At 35.3% G+C, this 18,155-nt stretch overlaps 3 protein-coding genes across 3 annotated transcripts; 1 reads left to right on the top strand and 2 right to left on the bottom strand.

Annotated features, from left to right (window-relative positions):
• Positions 1-1,418: 1,418 nt before the first annotated feature.
• Positions 1,419-5,519, top strand: LOC148913002 (uncharacterized). The gene is made up of 3 exons (XM_089026899.1): positions 1,419-1,587; positions 2,390-3,237; positions 4,393-5,519. The coding sequence occupies exons 2-3, from the start codon at positions 2,766-2,768 to the stop codon at positions 4,686-4,688; spliced, it is 768 nt and encodes a 255-aa protein (XP_088883025.1). The 5' UTR covers positions 1,419-1,587; positions 2,390-2,765; the 3' UTR covers positions 4,689-5,519.
• Positions 5,520-5,558: 39 nt separating this feature from the next.
• Positions 5,559-9,049, bottom strand: LOC148913001 (uncharacterized). The gene is made up of 3 exons (XM_089026896.1): positions 8,228-9,049; positions 7,225-7,730; positions 5,559-6,908 (listed from the first exon to the last, which is right to left on the bottom strand). The coding sequence occupies exons 1-3, from the start codon at positions 8,234-8,236 to the stop codon at positions 5,573-5,575; spliced, it is 1,851 nt and encodes a 616-aa protein (XP_088883022.1). The 5' UTR covers positions 8,237-9,049; the 3' UTR covers positions 5,559-5,572.
• Positions 9,050-11,546: 2,497 nt separating this feature from the next.
• Positions 11,547-13,342, bottom strand: LOC148913000 (uncharacterized). The gene is made up of 2 exons (XM_089026900.1): positions 12,688-13,342; positions 11,547-11,718 (listed from the first exon to the last, which is right to left on the bottom strand). Exons 1-2 carry the CDS (start codon positions 13,323-13,325, stop codon positions 11,667-11,669), a joined length of 690 nt encoding a protein of 229 aa, XP_088883026.1. The 5' UTR covers positions 13,326-13,342; the 3' UTR covers positions 11,547-11,666.
• Positions 13,343-18,155: the final 4,813 nt, after the last annotated feature.

Raw genomic sequence — 18,155 nt, 5'->3', positions numbered from 1 at the left:
GGGGTTACAAGAACAACTGATCAGTGCGATGAAATGATGATGGGGACACAAGAACAACTGATCAGTGCGGTAAACTGATTATGGAGTCACAAGAACAACTGATCAGTGCGATGAAATGATGATGGGGTTACAAGAACAACTGATCAGTGCGATGAAATGATGATGGGGACACAAGAACAACTGATCAGTGCGATGAAATGATGATGGGGAAACAAGAACAACTGATCAGTGCGATAACAGGATGATGGAAATTTTTCGCGAAATTTGTTGCATTTTCTCACGCAAAAAATTTCATAGCCTCACCTACGCAGCCGCTATAGCGCTCACTCTCGACGACACAGATAGCGGTTGCTAGGAGAATATAGAAACTTCAGCGATTCCAAGCAAAATATTTTGAGATTCTACTAAATGATTTATAAGGCATTTCACTAAGACCTTTGTATGAAATTATAATTAGTGGAAAGTATCAGTCATTTCTAGTGTTTCTGGATAAGAATAAAAACTCGTATGAAGGCAGATTTATTGCTTAAAATCAAAACTCCCCCCCCCCCCCCCCCCCCCTCTCCCCAATAGGCTTAGTCTTTATGAGTTCTAGATACGACTAAATCAGTCCGAAAAACTATCGACCGTAAATAACACCACTAGTTAAATATCTCATGAAAAAGAGGGAGCGTGCTGCAGCCGCAAACAATACGGACAGAGTAAAGAAATTTTCTCGGGGTATTGATGAGATCATAGCAGATAATCGGAAACAGTGGGGCAAGATTGGGGGACTCTAGGCAGTCAACATTGGTGGACGAAGGTGGACATCATCTCACAGCGGAAAGCTAATTAAGCCTCAGCTCACGATGGACAGGGACTTCTTGGAAGGCTTGACCATGATTACTTTGGAGATTTGTGTTATGACTACACCGAGCCTATCACTGGAAAAGTTAATTAATTTACAGAGTCTGTAAATTTCATGTAAAAAATAATTTACAAACTATGTAAATTGATTTACATGGTATTTACATTGTATGTAAATTAGAGGATGCTGTAATTATGTTGGAAATTAAATTTTTCAAAGATTTGCAACCCTGTAAATGTATTTCTGATTTTTCCTATTTATTTTGCACATTGTAAAATGTCTGGAAACCTGCTGTAAATTTAGTTCCATAGAAACATGTAAAAACACTGTAAATATAATAAAGGGGGCCTGTAAAAACCCTGTAAATGCAATAAAGGGGGCCTGTAAAAACCCTGTAAATGCAATAAAGGGGGCCTGTAAAAACCCTGTAAATGCAATTAAGGCGGCCTGTAAAAACCCTGTAAATGCAACAAAGGGGGCCTGTAAAAACCCTGTAAATGCATACTTTAATTATGTTATGGTATTCCTGTGGTAACGAGAGAACGAGAAGCACTGATACAATAAGATACAAACGTGGTTTTCGAAGCTTTTCTCGTCTTTATGTGGAGAAAATCAAGATTGTCGTCTTCAGTTATTGTTCCACTGTATTCCATACGGACTTTGAAGATCATGAACCACAAGAAGTCAGACAGAGGAAATTATCCCATAAGAATGCTTCGTAGAAATGAGATTATTCAAAGGTAAGGTAAATGTTTTTAAAAAAAAATAACCCTTCATCGAATGAAATGACATCGAATTATAAATGAAACTTCTTGACAACTTGAGAGATTATGTTTAAAATTAAATTCGATTTTAATCGATAACAATCACGCATTGTTTTTAGATAGCAGAACAATTGTATTAAATATGCGCCTATCAACATAAGTCTCGGGGGGGGGGGGGGGGGGGGGGGGGGGGGGAGGGGATTCGGGAAAGGCGTGGGGATTTATTGTAAACAGTTGTCCCTGGGTCGGGAATTTGTTCAGATATTCTGTAGTTTAGTCAACAATATCTCCTTTAGCCCTCTATTTCTTTCATTTTATTTGAGCGACAACTGTTACCACACCCTGGGGCATTTGAATTTCTTTAAAGAATTTTGTTCAAATCTCCACCCCTTGCCTGGGTACCCTCCCCCGGGACTTACACTGATAGGTGCATAAATTATGCTGAACAAATGGTAGGTATTTAGTCGTATGTGGATCATAACAATTGACAAAATAGACGAGGAACCACATATTGTTCTATTGTATTTGTCAGTATTTAAGGTTGAATTTCATGCTTCAACTGTATTTTTTCTATCAAATTTATTGGTTTTTAGCCCTTGTCTACCCCATGCCCCAGCCAAGCGAGCAAGCTAAAGGGAATTCCACTTGGTTGCCTCACTATTGGATGATATACAGCGATGTACATTATTTGGATTACATTGATTTAGGACTAAATACTTTTTGTATCATTATTTATAACATTGGAACCTGAGAGGAAATAATACAATTTTCATTTTAGGCTACGTGAAAAACTTGAGGCAAGTAACAAGTCAAGTAGAATTAAAGTCTCTGAAGTTAGAGAAATGGTATTGGCAGAAGAAAACACACTCTCACCAATAGAATGCGGGCATATTGTTAGGAAGGCTTTCCCAGATATCCAAAGAAGAAAAATACACTCTTCCTGGTACTATTATGGAGTTGGCTATAAACTTGTAAAGGGAAGAGGAGAAGATTGTGGTACTATCAACAAACATGGACACAATACCAAACACAATTTACATGCATGTAATAACAATAACACACTGGTTATCAAAAATGCAAGAGAAGAGCTTAATGAATTGCAGCAGTATCCCAAGTCTTAATATTTGTATGGAGGCATTGATGCCCATAAATAAATGCAGCTTACAGTAGTTGGAGAAGGTACATTTGGAATGTGTGTTTCAGGGACATATCAGAATTTACCTGTTGCAATCAAAATCTTTAAAGGCAGTCAGACTTCCAAGTCTGTTCATCAAGAAGCTAATATACTACTGAAGATTCCAAGTCACCCCAATATCCCATTGTTGATTGGTGTGCAAACTGTCAATGGTCCTTATCCCCTACTAACAAGGTTGTGCCTTAGTGATGGTAAACCTCAGACATATTCAAGCTTTGCACAAAGTTTACAGCACACCAAGGATGTCTCATTTAATGATTGTTTTCGTCTACTGTATGAAATTGCATATGCAATAAACCATGTACATCAGCAAGAAATAATTCATAATGATTTAAAAGGTAACAATGTTGTGATAGAATACTCAGAGGGAAACAAACATGCCATGCTTATTGACTTTGGGAAGGCCAAGACTATAAATGTAATAAAGACAGGTAAGTACATCCTTTCTTTTGAAAGTTTTTTCCACTTAGGATTAATATTAACCATATCACTCCAATTTTTAATTTTTAGCTCATTTTTAGTATTCTTTGAAAGACTGTATTCTTTGAAAGAATGATATTTTGTTATCTTACAACACACATAGTTGTTCCATGATTATAAGTTTATTAGTTTTCATGTAAGAGTCAGTATGCTAGTAATGAGTGACAGAAACACATTGTTGATACCATGCTTGTATAGAGTAGTTTCCGCATGACTATAAATTGTTATTGCCTTATTTCCAAGTAATAATAAAACTACTCTTAGAGTGGTTTTCGTAAACCCGTGAAACAAAGTGTATCTAATAAAGTGTAATAGTCAAATGACAACAAAAGAATACAATGGTATTAGAGTGTACTAATTAAAAGTGTATTAGATGAAAGTGTATTTCACGGGTTTATGAAAACCACTCTACTATATGGATGGCAACAATGTTGAAATTAGTGTGAAATAATAAATAACAGCCATTGTATTGGTTTTCAAATTTGGCATTTTTTGCTACTAGATCTGAGGTCTTAATACTAATAGACCCCTTATTAGCTCAGGCTTTCAGAGGGCTGGATTTATGATATACCATTTAGTAGTTGTTTCTAACACTAAGCAGTACTAATTAGGTCTGATGAAACAATTTGTGGTTCCAGAAAGTATCCATACCCTACCCACAGAGGAATTTTGAATTTCCGAGGGGTGGGGGAAGTTCGAGAAAGAACAAAGTTACAGAGTTTGTATGGAAGAAAGTTGGAATTTCCAGGGGGAGGGGGAGGGGGAGGGGGAGGGTCTTTGAAAAAATTCCTCTGTGGGGAGGGTATGGATAATTTTTGGAACTACATAATACACAATCAACTATTTAGTACCACATTCTTTACAAAATATGTTGGGTACTTTTTCACAGCCAGGGTCAGTGTTTGCATTTTACAATGCATGAACACAGAATTATAAAATTCATAATTGTTATTAAAGGTACATCACAAACTGAAATATCAAAATAAAATTGAAAGCTAAATGTATATATGACAAGCAAAAGACTTTATGGATTAACCAAATATCTTTTCACCTAACAACCTTGTTGGGAATTAAAATAATCACAAGTACTTGTTATTGTATTGCAGGTCAAATGAAGCTTAAGCTTTTGACAGAGCAAGAGAGGAAAACATACAGAAACAATTACCCTCATGTTGCACCTGAAATCGTGAATGGTGGATATCCAAGCTATGAAACTGACATTTATTCTTATGGGTATCTATTTTGTAGTACCTTGAAATATCTAAGAAAGCATCTTGATCAATTGGGAGATCATAAGAACAATATTCTGAGCCTGGGAAAAAAACTAACAAGTCCATATAGTAAAAAAAGAATCTCCCTTAAAGCTGTTTTATCTTTTCTTGAAAGCATCAAGTTCCCATGATGGTTTTATGATAGTTAGCTATTCAACTGTACCATTGATAACACCTCATTAACTAGGTTAACAAGGTTTATTATATAATTAGTATAGGAAATCGCATGATCTCGAGTACAATTTGGAAATTAATAGACCCGAGTAATGTTTTGAAAGTTGTTGTAATTGAACGAGCCTTTAGGTGAGTGCAATTAAAGAACTTCCAAAACTTTACGAGTGTCTATTAATTCCAAATTGTATGAGAAGATCGTGCGATTTTTTGTTTATAGTTCACTCAACAAAATTTCAGTAAAAAATGCGAAGCGACGCCGTTCATCTTTGTTTATTTGGCGGCCGACTTCAGTCCATTGCGCAACTAAAAGGCATAAAAAAGATTAGTTCTTACGGCTTTAAAATTTTATTTATATGTTTTTTAAGTACAAAATGATAGAAAATAATTGCTTTGACATTGTTTTGGCCGTATTGCCATAGCGACTTACTGTACGGAGTACAATTAACGCTATAATTGTACTCCTCTCGACCAATCAGAGTCGAGTTATTTTGTTGAGTGTACTATAATCCACAAAATAATTATATTTCTCCATTTCAAAAAACCGATATTTTCACATGTGAAAATATCATCACCTTACGCCTTAAGTTTTTTTAAAAAAGCTTATGAAGTTGATTTTATGGATGATTATATATTAAACAGAATATTACAAGGGTGCTTGGAGATACAAAATTTCTCTTCTCAAGTTGAAAATCTCTCACTTGTTTGCTGCGCTCACTCATGAGAGATCTTTTCAACTCTCGAAGATAAATCTCATATCTCCGCGCGCCCATGTAATATTATCAATATTATCAATGGTTGAAAGAGTTTCTAATCTTCCTAAATTAAATGTGAACATCCTAAATTAAATGTCAGTTATCCTGAATCCACCAAATATTCTTTCTGTAGTTGTTAATCCTATAATAGACCGGACATAAATGTCATCTTCGCCATTTGTTAGTGTCCAAATGCCATTTCGTCTGGTTTCCCTGTACCATTGTACTCTGGCTTTCCTTTCTGTGACATAGACATGGTTTACTTTTCCATACCATTCTTGGTTTCCTGTTCCTTTCACTCTAACTGTCTCACCAACATCAGGATAAATGGGAACTTTGATGGTCTTGACTAGTTCTGCATTTTTATAGTCTATGCAAAGGAAGTAATTTGGGTTTCCTGCATTTCCTGGTACTGGGTACATCATTACTTTTCTACAAAATGAAGCAAGTGGTTGCACACTGTTTCTCTGGTATGTTCGGGTAATGAACTTAGGAGTGCTTGTCCACATGTGATAATCAACTTCACCATTTCGGAATACTGGTACTAGGTAGGTGCCATTAATATAGGTATAGAACAAGTGCTCAACTGGACCAACCTGCATAATTTCTTCAACCTTCATTATCCACTCCTCTGCTGTATTTGTACTTTTTATCTTGATGGTATCCAGTTGAGAGACTTTGGTGACTTCTTTATATTGATCAAACAGTGCAACATTTTTAGATGTTTGCAGAATATTTGGTACCACTAAATTCTGCAGTCCTGTCTCTCTGTGTAAGTGCCGTAAGTGCCGGATGTCTGATATTACAGCCAATGAGCAAGCTTTTTGTGAAACCTTGCCAAGAAGTACTCCATATTTAATGGCATGCCTCATCCTTACATCTGGGATGTCTTTGAAGTCTGTCAACAGGTCATTTGCAGACTGTAGGGATGCTTCTTTCAAATAAAGTGGTGTTCCGTTCTGTAATATCTCAATTTTGAATTGATACTTGGGTTTTTCTTCATAACTTGAAAGTGCCCCATTCTTCTGCTTGTACCAATACAGAAAGTCCCGTATGCTCTCTCTAGAAGCATAAGTTTTTTCAATCCCTCGAGAATTATGTTTTTGTTGTTTGTGCCGTCGTATCATTCTTTCAAACAGTTCACAGGAATAGTTGTCTAAGCTGGAGTGTCGGTTTATCTGTGATGCTGCATGAGCCGAGTATTCTAAATTGTCAGTGCAAAATTCTAGTCCATAGTATTCCTCTGCCATGACTGCATGAGCCCATAGTAGGTTATTCAATCTTACAATGTTTTCTTCTGACCAACCAGAAATTTTGAGTTCCTTAGAATACAGCATTTGGACAGCTTGACAAAGAAGCATAAAACAATCATATGCATTTGATGGTATCTTCTCAGATAAAACCTCTCTTGCAATTTCACTGAATCTGAAGGGGAAATATACATGTTTACAATATTAAATCAGTTCATGTCTTATTAGATAGTTTATATTAGCTACTTCTCACAGTGCAGGCTCAATAGTGAGAAATAGTTAAGTCTCATGGAAAAAAAAAACCAAAAAAAACCAATAATCTTGCTTGAGCATGCGCTCTGAGCTTTTGTGCATAGCTTGATGTGTGCATAAACACAAAACATAGCATGGCTGACTATACATATAATAAATGTCTGTCAGGTGATAGATACATTCAATGATATAAATTTAGCATTTTTTTCAAAACTACTGCCCATTATTTTGTTGCTTACTTTTTGAACTCATTTGATTTCCAACTGCCTAACTTATCTGTTAGGCTTTTCAGTTTTGCAACTCCTCTTGCCCGTTCTTCTCGGGGCCAAGGTATGGCTTCTAGTGCATTTCCAAAATCTTTTCGATCAGTAAGACCACCAAGGGCTGGATCCCTGTCATTTATGGGTGTACCTGCATTATCCCCTAGCTCTGCCCATATTTTGGTTATAAACTCCCTCTTGAGCATATTGAATGTTAGATGCATTCTGTCTATTGCCATATCATTCACTGGATCAAATTTATACAAATGATAAAGCTCAAAAAGAATGCTAATTCCAGTAACACCACTTTCTAATTGTAGTGTTTTCCGCTGCATGACTGTTGTGGCATTTTCTATTTTTTCTCCATGCTCCAGATAATATTGTGGAGATTTTGGTTGAGCTGGATGCCTATATCGCACTCCAAAGTTCCCATAGTAATAGTGTTGTTTGCATGGAATATATGTGCCAAGGACTTGATTTACCTGCTGTAAAGAAAAAGAAACACAGTACTTTGTGAAAAACTGAATAGTAATTCAAGCATTAAATATTGTTTGCTATTTTTACCTGGAAAATGGAGGTAAAAAAATTTTCAAATGAGGCACATTTTTTTCAATCCATACGATACCCATGCAATTACACTCAATGACACAGACATAAATCCAATCATTGTTAATAATAAAAAAAACATTTCTTTCTTAATTAAGAGAGAATTTATTATATTGTATTGTCAGATCCAACTTACAAAGAGAAGGAAGTTATCCTATAGTATTACATGTAGGATCACCCTCCTTGATAGAAAATATTTAATGAAATTGAAAAAAAATTCAAAAGCTTTTGAGAGACATATTCCTCCGATTTTCAAATACCTCAAAGTCAGTTAAAAAAACTTGGCTGTGCCTCGTTTGCCCTGTTTGGACATCCAAGGAAGAACTCTCTCACATGCTTGAAATATTGCATAAAAAATAGTTACTGTACAACTTACCACCAGCATATAGAATCATTTCCTGGTGCCCTTTTAAGTCTGCAGTTCCAGCCAAGAGCAGCATTCAGACTTGATATTGGCCAGGTTGTATAACAATGTCATTCTTTAAGATTATTTCATTTTCAATGTTGACAGTTATCCCATTGATGTACAGGTCTTTTACCTCATCTATTAATGGCTTTAAGAAGGCATCAAGCTTATGTGATATCCCTTCCCCCAAAAACACAGTTGGAATAAAGCTGTATACTCTGATATACTGTACTTTCCACTTAATCTTTGTTCTTTATTGACACAAGCACTGGAAATGTGAATGGCAGATATTCCACGGCTTTTCTTTTCGAATGCGTTGAAGCCATCCTCGTGGAAAATGAATGCTTGATTAAGTGCACATCCTTTCATTTTCTTAGGTTCATGGATAAAGTCAAACATACATTCCCTGCAACTCAGATATAGCTCATCATGGAGTGTGTTGCCTGGTGGAACTAATGCAGCCATGTCTTCAACAGATATAACACTCTCACAATTAGGGCAGAGAACAGGGAGAAAAGTCTCACTGGTGTCATCCCAGAAGTAGGATAACTTCTGGAAATGTTCACCATGCCAAGTCTCCTTATAGTTTGCTTCCTGGTTGTTGTTTCCTAGCCATTCATCCTTATTTGCCCAATGCTGCAAGTGATCTTTGATTGTTTCATTATTCAAGAAATAGTTTTCCAAATGTATACCTAAAACATAATACTTTAAACATTCTTCCCATGACTTTCCACAAACTGAGCAATCTGCTTGATATTGAAGAAGACTCACATGGTTTGATGAACAACAGACTTTAAAATATTTAGGGTCTTTGTAACCCAGCTTCTTTAGATATTTCAATATAGCATCCCAGGATTTATGTGGAATCTGTTCATCTTTCAAGAGTTCATAAAGATTTCTCATTTCAGACAATGTCTCTTCTTGAGACCAACCATTTTTAATTTTAGATTCTATACTACGAAGAATAGCATTTGTGATATCATTTTCTGTATAATGACAAGAATAATGTGTGTCATTACTGGATCTACTGTCAACATCGCTGTCTTCAGCTGACTCTTGAAATTCATCATCAGAACTAATTTCATCAGCTGAAACATGACTGGAATCAACTTCACCATTTTCATCGTCATATTCAGATTCCTGAGAATGGCCTTCATCTGCTCCTTCTGAATCAAGCTGTTCATTACCACTTAACAAATAAGATTCATTTTCAGCTGTCTCTTTATGATAACCAGCTACACGAATAGTTTCCGATCCATTCAATTCACATGTATTTAAGCTGCTATTTGAGTCTGATCTTGGAACATGTATACTTGAATAGTGGCTCTTAATAGTTCTTTTATCTCGCAGTTTTCCATTGCAAGAGGGAAAATGACAACGATGGAGTCTGGCCTTCTTTTCCTCACCTGCAAAATAATATCAGAAGTATAAATATACAGTAACATGATCTGACTTGCAATATTAATTAATACTATTTTAATCACTATCCTACTTCAGATAGGATAATAAATATTCCTCAGCTCTGATATCCTATACTGTAGGACTTTAACATGCTAAATGTATTATCTGTAGACCTCTTAAGCTTCGTATGAAAATTGCCCATTTCAGATGACATGTCATTCCCTTAAGAAATGTTTTTATAATTTGTACAATTTTTTGCACATGAAAGAATCAAATCTCAAGAGTGGCATATCTGAAATGGGCACAACAAACAAGAAAGGTAAAGAGTTCTATTTACAAAATACACAAAAACAAAAGGGAATTATCTTAGTAGCATTAGCAGATAACACAGTCTCGTCATTCTTGATGAGTTATGATCCTTTTGTTTGTATTTAAAAAAAAAAAAAAAAAAAAAAACAGATCTGGAGGCTGGCTATGGTTTCGTCTCTAAAAATACTTACCATTCATTAAAAAATCTGCTTTGACTTTCAAAAGATCACATGTGTGTATAAAATATATTTCAGTTACGTACTGTAGCAAAGAGAAAAACGACTTTTCCCTCATGTAGGACGCGGACAAGGAGCCTGGAGACCTTTAGCGCCTACATTACGCTACCAGCGGTTTTCCGAGTAAATTTTTGGCGCTCTTTTCGCTTCAACCGGCAGTCCAGTTAGTTTGTATTATAAAATTCTCTCTCTCCCTACGGTATTCTTTTTTTTTTCCACAATGGCATCTCCAGAAGTTTTGGTAAGTACTTTATAATTAAAGCAATTCAATATCGTAGACCTTCTTCCTTCAAATCGATGGGTTTTTTTGGATTTGTAGTGGAGGTAGAGTTGTGCAACTATGTGAATAAATCGGCCAAAGAGATCAAACTATTGCCTCTGATATTTTTTTTCTTGGCTCTCTAATAGAGTTCTGCAGAGAATGCACAGGCTTTTCTGGAAAAACATGGTTTAAATCCGTTGACACCGCTGATTGTGGACGAACACAAGGTTAGTTATGATATGCAGAGGTTTCATTCACAGTGTTAAAAGCGCGCCAAAAATCGCATATCGCGGGCTCAACGCCAGCGGCTTCCATTCGCAAAAGATGAAAGTTCCTCAGTTATAAAAAAAATTCCATTCAAACAATTACCAAACTGATTTTTTTTGTCACAATCAAGATGACGGATAAAAGCAGAGGCAATTTAATTTAGGTCTAATTTTTTAGAATTTTAGTTATTTTTTTAAATCCCCATCCATTGCCCATTCACTCCCACCTTTGAATTGAATTAGTGAGTGTTAATAGGGACAGATCTTTGAAGGTTAAGGGCGTGCCTCTTCATCCTTATATTTTTAGTATGGCTGTGCCAATGTTTTAATATTCTGAATGAACTTAGACAAATAGTTTTATGAGCTAGCTAGCATTCCCTATATTAAAATCATGGATTCCCCCCTGACTAATGTCTTTTTAATATTATTTCGCTTCCAGTTTGAGACAGTCTCTGAATTGAAAATGCTTCGAAGGATCGAAATATGTTGACCCTACCCTATGCCACTCTCTCTAATGTTTCATGACCTTCCTTCATCACTCTGTCTAATGTTTCATGACCCTCCTTTTTGGTGTTCTTTTTTCAGTGACCCTCCCTTTTTAGTATCTTAAAAAGTGATGCCCCTACCCATGTTTCCACATTCTCCCCCCGGCTAATTTCTGACAAGCCCCAAACCAGGTATTCTTATTTTTTTATTGATTAACAATTAATTATTTACCATCATCATAAGTATTATACTGTCATCAGCATCATTATTAGTATGTTCATAATTATGCTGCCTTTATAAGCATCACCATTGTCATTACTATCATCATTATTTCCTTTTTTTTCAACTTTAGGAAAAGTCAATTATTAAATTCATCCCATTGCCAATTTTTATGTAATTGTTTGTATTGCTAAGAGATGTCCTGATAATATTGCTAATATGTTTAATGGTTACAGTTTTAGATCAAGATTGCAATTTTGAAGCTTGAAGAAGAAGCTTGGCCTGAAAGAATAATAATAATAATAATAATAATAATGATAACAACAACAATAATAAATAATAATGAATAATAATAATAGTAATAATAATTATAATAATAATAACAGAGTATTTACATAGCACATTCTGAAACCTCTATGCGCTTTACAATATGAAATTAATAAGTAATATATATATATATATATATATATATATGTAGAGAGAGAGAGAGAGAGAGAGAGAGAGAGAGAGAGAGAGAGAGAGAGAGAGAGAAATAAAATATATGTAAATATAAATCTATAAAGGAAAAATTATTATGGAAATATCATGGATATGCTGTACGAAACAAAATGGTTTTCATTCCCAGTGATGACTTTAATAAATCTAAAGAGTCAATTCTTCTAGTGCTATCGGGCAAAGAGTTCCAAAGTATTGGACCAGCAACAGAGAAAAAGTGATAAAAAAGGGCGAGTTGATAATTTTCACTTAAAAGGTAACGTTAGTTTTATGTAGTATAAACACCAAGGCTAGTTTTCATTTTGAGTAAAATACTTAATTTATACATTATGTAAAAACTAGTTAGCTAGATCGATGATAAAATACAAGATGACTGTCATTAAACTGATGAAGTGTTAGATTTGTAATTACTTCTGATAAATGTTTTTTTGTGCAATCAGACGCGTGTGTCCAGAATATGGACGCGCATTACAAGTTTCAAATAGCATTGGAGTCAGACTCTCCTCTCTCCCTTTCTTCGCCTCTCCTTCCCCCCTCCCTTGGGTCTGAAACACTTAGGTTATAATAAAAAAGCACTTTCCAAACCTTTACCATAATGTAAAGCAGTAAAGTAATAACAACAACCCTGACCATGCAATAGATTTTGTTGCTGCACTAGGCTTAATCAAGAAAATAGGTTTTGCAAATCATAATTCCGCATCCAGAGATATTCTAATCTATGAAAGAATTAATTTATGTACAAAATGCCAAAATTACTTTAACAATTCTTCGGAGGTTTCCCATTGTTTTGTTAGTTTGTCAACATTGTCGACCATTCCGTCGACCAAAATATCAGTCTTCTCTTTCAAATAATCTGTAGCTTGTTGGATGATTTCGCTGCTTAGGTCAGGACGAGCATAGCCGATTCTTGTTTCATTAAGTGTTTTAAGACTATCCACCAAACGTTGGTCCCAAGGAATCTTTTTCTTTACTTCCGTCAGCCGCTTCCTTGCTGACTCTTGGGCCTTCCTGTCATGTTTCAGATCTTTCTGGATGTAATTGCAAATTTCTTTAAACTTGTAGAACCAGTTTTCTTTGAAGTGTTCTCCCAGGACGTACTTGCACAAATTTCTCTGTAAGGCTGTGCCAATTTGCACAATAACCAACACGTCTTTCTGATGTTCAATTTCTTTCTCTAAATTCTCCATTCTCTTTTCCATTTCTTGCCGCTGTTTTTTCAACAATTTATTCTCATCTTTCAATTTTTGTATTTTCTCTTCTAAAACGTTGATCCTATCTTTAAGATCTTTATTACTGCGCAAACTTTCTTTTAAATCTTTCTCCAAAGCCGCTATCCTTTCCTCGTTTCTACGGATTTCGGCTTCGATGTCGTTTTGATCATGATTTCGGTCCATTGTGGCTCCTGGATTAATTGTTTCCTGAAAATAGTAAAATACTATGATACTTTAAAAAACATACACAGTCTACGACTACATGTAGCTACTGCCATTTTATATTGAACAATATATATTTATGGTAGTGTTAATTAAGGTATAATGAAATAATTGAAGTACCCCAGGAATGCATGTGGTTACTGTCGTGTTACAATAATAATAATAATAATAATAATAATAATAATAATAATAATAATAATAATAATAATAATGGTTTAATCAATAGAATCCACGAGGTGGCTCTTCACCTATCGATAAAACTATCTAATTTACAATAACATACACACAAGATAAATTTACGATAAACTATGAAGCTATAAAATAAATTAGACATATTAAGAAATAAGATTGACATAATTACTATTGGATTATTCTAAGCTAGACAATTATTATACATAAATAAAAAGGACAAAAACTGAAGTAATTGGGGCTACTCCCACCGCCCCCAAGGAACCACCCCAGGTCGAGATATTCGGGGCAACAGACAACTTAACCTCGTGGTGTTGTTTAACTGTCGCTCAGCATCATTAAGGCATGGCTCTCAGATGAAAAACTGTTTCATAGCCAGTTTTCTACGAATCTTACCCAAACTTGGCAAGTTAATGTCTTTTGTGAAAAGAAGGAACCTTAAAGCCTTGGTTGCCATGGAAACTAAGTCACGTGACAACCAGATCGCCATCTTGGATTTTTAAACAAGCCGTTTGAAAACGTACCGAAACATCTTTAAAAATCATGAAAATGCAGATTACTATTCATATTTACAATGCCTATATGGATCTAATTGGATATCTTGGAAAATATTTTAAGTTTAATTTTTAGAATATTTTCTATCTTTTCCAAAAAATTGAAAATATTCTAAAAATTAAACTTAATATAATTTCCAAGATGTCCAATTAGATCCATATAGGCTATGCAAATATAGCGACTTGAAGACGAAGCGTCGAGGGTGAGACGCACGTGAAAATGGCGGATTTCACGGGTAAGTTGTTTACATGAGTTTTCTGTTATTTCTTGCTTTTCTTATATGAATATAACTATGGGTTCGAATCCTGCCAAGGGCATTTGATATTTTTCTCTTATTCTCTCTAACTTCATTATATACACACCGAACGCATAATTTATTACTACTATGAATACAATTATATTGTAATTAGAATTAATATACCTCTCTCGACAATCAAATTTTATGAAATTATCGTAAATATGCTAGCTGCCTATCTTGGCTAACCTTTAGATTATTATAGGTAGCTTGTGCCTGAATTCTTGTTAATTTATATATCTATGACTTGTAAATATCAAATTGAGGTACCAAATAATAAAGTATGGATGTATGTATGTATGAAGGCACGATCAAATTAAACTGCCTAGCTTTGCTGCTGGGTTTTATATCGCTCCTCAGAGTCAGGGAACTCTAGCAGCGCTCTAAACATTACACCTTTTGCTGTTCCTTAACCGCAAAGGAATATTCATTGAAGCGAAGAAGCATTGTCATTAGAGCGAACAGGCATACAATAAGGCGAACGGAGTCTTAATAGTGCGATTGAACGTTCATTAAGAAATTTAGCATTGAATTTGACAATCATGAATATGTTTGCGTAAGTTCATTAACGTTTTTGAACTTTCATTAGCGTTTTGGTGCAGACAATAAACCACAACACACATTTAATACAGTGTTTTGGACATTTATTTACGCAATACAATATAAGTATATTTTCCACTAGGAATTTTAGGATTTTAACTGTCTTTTCATTTTTTTTACAAGCCGTGAATATGATTTCGTACAAACAAAGCGCCCTTAGGTATAAATATCAGTCAGTCTTGAGTTTTTTAATCCCTCTTTTTTGGATATTGCAATGGTTCAACAAATAAACCAAATTCCAAATGAGTCAGACTAGCGTCTTTTGAGTGCCTATGAAGATCCACAGAAATGCATACAATGGTACAACCACATGTAAACATATCGTCCAAGATGTTTAAATAGAGAACACATTCAAGGATAAATTCACTTTTCTGTTTTTGAAAATCTACAATCGTAAAAGCACAATATACTTATTTGTATTGCGTAAATAAATGTCCAAAACACTGTATTGAATATGTGTTGTGGTTTATTGTCTGCACCAAAACGCTAATGAAAGTTCAAAAACGTTGATGAACCCCCGCAAACATATTCATGATTGTCAAATTCCATGCTAAATTTCTTAATGAACGTTCAATCGCACTATTAAGACTCCGTTCGCCTTATTGTATGCCTGTTCGCTCTAATGACAATGCTTCTTCGCTTCAATGAATATTCCTTTGCGGTTAAGGAACAGCAAAAGGTGTAATGTTTAGAGCGCTGCTAGAGTTCCCTGACTCTGAGGAGCGATATAAAACCCAGCAGCAAAGCTAGGCAGTTTAATTTGATCGTGCCTTCATACATACATACATCCATACTTTATTATTTGGTACCTCAATTTGATATTTACAAGTCATAGATATATAAATTAACAAGAATTCAGGCACAAGCTACCTATAATAATCTAAAGGTTAGCCAAGATAGGCAGCTAGCATATTTACGATAATTTCATAAAATTTGATTGTCGAGAGAGGTATATTAATTCTAATTACAATATAATTATATTCATAGTAGTAATAAATTATGCGTTCGGTGTGTATATAATGAAGTTAGAGAGAATAAGAGAAAAATATCAAATGCCCTTGGCAGGATTCGAACCCATAGTTATATTCATACAAGAAAAGCAAGAAATAACAGAAAACTCATGTAAACAACTTACCCGTGAAATCCGCCACAGATTACAGAAATGACAAGTGATTTCAAGATAGATATAATACAAGATCAGAAGGAAACAACAGGATAAGACTTGCCTTATAGCTAACGCGGGCTCCAGAACCATATTTTTGGCCTGCGCCGAGTTAACTAATGAATAATAGATAAATAATAAAGAATGTCAAAATAGTTAAATAATAGATTATTACAAAATATTCACCGAAACTCTGTCTCATAAATATGAAATCATCTATACTGTATTTTGTGTCTCAAAAGTTTATCGTCGTTTCGATTTTTTAAAAGTATATTATAAAATAACTGTTATGAATGTTATGAATGTTATGATGTTCTGATTGGTTTGGAGCACGTGCTTTATAAGAGCACATTGCACGCGCGCGCACTTTCCGTTGCGTCATTCCTATCTATTATTGTACAGTTGTAATTTGTATTTAATAAAAGAAATAAAAAACTTGCTTGCTGTGCTGTGTGCAGACATAAAGCACTTGGGGGTTGGAAGAACACTCGAGAAGTGTCGAGAAGCACTAACACTTCTAACACTTTCTCCTAACACTTCTCTCGTGTTCTGCCAACCCCCGCGTGCTTTATGACAGCACACAGCACGCGCGCGCGTTTTCTATTTCTTCAATAGTATTTTTTACCATTTTTAGAAAAAAATACAGAAACCACAATGGACCTAAAACATGATCAAAAGAACATCCAAGGCCGAATCGATAGAAATGAGGAAAGGATAGCATCTTTGACGGAAGAGTTAAGAGAAAGTTTGCGCAGCAAGAAGAGCAGAATTGAATGTCTTGAAAAAAGGAGCAAAGATTTAGAAAAGAAAATACAAGACCTGAAAGATGAGAATGAATTGTTGAAGAAACATCTTCAAGAAATGAAAGATGAGAATAAAACACTGAAATTGAGGATTGAGATGTTAGATGTGAAAATGAACGATGTGAACGAAACACTGAACTTGAGGATTGAGAAGTTAGAAACTGAAAATAAAAATCAGAAAGCACGCAAACAGCATAAAGACAGTGTGCTTATTATTGGGCAAATTGACAGAGCCATACAAATAAATATGTGCAAGTACGTCCTGAGAGAACACTACAAGGAAAAGACTTTCTACGAATTTAGAGAAATTGAAGAATATATCAAAGTTCTGGAACATGAGGCCCAAGAGGCAGCAAGAAATCGGCTGACGGAAATAAAGGAAAAGATTCATTGGGAACAACGTTTGGTAAATAATCTTAAAATCCTTAAACAAAAAAGAATAGACATTGCTCATCCTGACCTAAGCAGTCAAAAGATCCAACAAGCTACAGAATATTTGAAAGGGGAGAATGTTTTGAGCAAGGAAATGGTCGACGATGTACACAAACTAAAAAAACTATGGGAAACCTCCGAAGAATTGTTACAGTAAGCATAAATTTTTCGTAAATTAATTCCTTGGATATCAAATAAGATGGCTTCGAACGACTGTGGGGCTGCTCTCTTAACCGTGGCTACGTCACAGGCTTCCCAGTCTCTCAGTTTCAAGTTTCATGCCGGGCTTCCTATGACGTTTAAATGTGTTTCAATGAATATCGGTAAATGGGTCAACTCGATCACACGCGATTGTTAGTTTGTTAGTTTGTCCTCCAGGCTCAAGCTCAACTAACCTCTTTCCATGTAGTCACGCTAGCATGACCTTTGGCGAACAATCGCATGCATTTCGATACGCTAGACGCTATTTGGATTTCCCACCCTTCCTCCTTATGATAGGTATATATAGGTAAGTATTTCACTGACCAGACCTTCAGTGTGACAGGTGCACGGTGAGTTGTGACAGGGTTGCTATGGTACCGCGATTTTATGTGCCAGGTCCCTCTTATCCCACTGACTGAGCAAGCACCTGACGCATGCTCATCTACTAGTGATGAGTTAATATGACAGCCTTCGGCCGAACGACCTACTTGAAATAAGATGATGATGATGATGATGATGATGATGATTTATATAGCGCCCTTTTCTAATTGGAT

Source organism: Actinia tenebrosa, unplaced genomic scaffold, assembly GCF_029948245.1.
Source record: "Actinia tenebrosa isolate PJP-AT-01 unplaced genomic scaffold, QUT_ActTen_1.0 PGA_scaffold10__47_contigs__length_13832649, whole genome shotgun sequence".
Lineage (NCBI taxonomy): Eukaryota > Metazoa > Cnidaria > Anthozoa > Actiniaria > Actiniidae > Actinia > Actinia tenebrosa.
Note: the sequence above shows the minus strand (reverse complement) of the source record. Positions and strands in the feature narration are given on the sequence as shown.